General features: G+C 51.3%; 1 protein-coding gene across 1 annotated transcript in view; it reads right to left on the reverse strand.

Annotated features, from left to right (window-relative positions):
• Nucleotides 1–538: 538 nt before the first annotated feature.
• The window catches only part of TRIM45 (tripartite motif containing 45), a gene marked incomplete at its 5' end in the record, with an annotated part of 5,214 nt that continues 4,482 nt past the window's right edge, over nucleotides 539–1,270 (reverse strand). The window contains one exon of the mRNA XM_010013807.1: nucleotides 539–690. Coding sequence (XP_010012109.1) covers nucleotides 539–690 — 152 coding nt within the window. The remainder of the gene's footprint in view (nucleotides 691–1,270) is intronic.

Consider the following 1,270-nt stretch of genomic DNA (forward strand, 5'->3'; position numbering starts at 1 on the left):
AGTTGCAAACACAACAGCAGCTCCTAGGAGTGTGACTGTGCTATATGCATATAATGCAACATCCCAGGCTGGAATCCGGCTATGTATCTAACAGGGAAGCAGAAGCCATATTCAGGCTGCCAAGGCTTTCCGAGGCACGAACACAAACCCTTTGGAATATGCCCCAACATGCAGCTTTGGCCTCCTCGAGAAGGACAGCACAGACTGTCAATCCTGCCAGTATGAGACGTATGTTGACCCTCCTGTGAGGTAACTGATCAGACTGTTTCCCCTTAAAGCCTGACCCTCTCAGAAGTGTAGGATGTGCTACAATTCTGAGTCTGCTCCTGTTCAGGCACAAAACAACCTTACACACACACACCCCTGGGTGCAATATAAGGCACAATTTTATTTTCCCTCATCCCCCTTTCCCAGTTCCTACCCATCACAATGTTGTTTTCAGCCATCAAGGCTATGCAGTGATGGTGGGGATCCTCATGGTCTGTGCCCGTGCAGAGGCAGCAGCAGCACCCTGGGCTGCAGGAAATCACCTGGTGGCTCAGAGTGCCACTGTCCTGAGCAAACTCCTCTGCGAGGTGCCGCTGGGTGGCCCACCCGAACACTCTGAGCTCTCCTTCACCTGTCCACAGCACGACCAGTGCGGGCAGCCAGGGTGACCTTTGTGTCCATGGCCACAGCCCTGGTACCCACCTGCAAGAGAAGAGGCATCATCAGCTCAGCTCAAATGGGCCAGAAAATCCCAGCGTGTCAGAGGCTTTCAGACAGTGCTTCAGCTCCAGGACTTCTCTAAGATGGGGAGGCACATTCTGATGAGAGCATGGCATATTCAAGGCCAAAATTACCAGGGCCCCATAAAGAAAGGAGAACAACTGAGGGGAACCTCCCAGTTACCATAGCTGGGGAAAGATTAAGAGTTCTATCCCATTGCCTGTTGAGTAATGCAGGACAGAGGCCTGCAGAACCTCATGCCAGCTGCTAAAGGCTATGGCCAGAGCTAGACACAGATTAAGCACGGTAAAAGGAAGAGGTCAGTTCCATACTAAAATCATGCAAAACACAGAATGACACATGCAGAGTAAGGACAGGGCTGGGATTAAACAAGTAAGAGAGTTGAACTCTCATCCTAAACAAGGAGTGTGGGTTCTCCAGAGTACAAAATTGGGCATTCTGTGACACAGCCCACAAGCTCCCACAACATACCAGCATGGGAAGAGGAACAGTATGGACACAGTGCTGCTTAGCCTCACCGAGGCTAGCCTCCCTGTGTCCT

This window comes from Nestor notabilis, unplaced genomic scaffold, assembly GCF_000696875.1.
Source record: "Nestor notabilis isolate BGI_N333 unplaced genomic scaffold, ASM69687v1 scaffold11024, whole genome shotgun sequence".
Taxonomy (NCBI): domain Eukaryota; kingdom Metazoa; phylum Chordata; class Aves; order Psittaciformes; family Psittacidae; genus Nestor; species Nestor notabilis.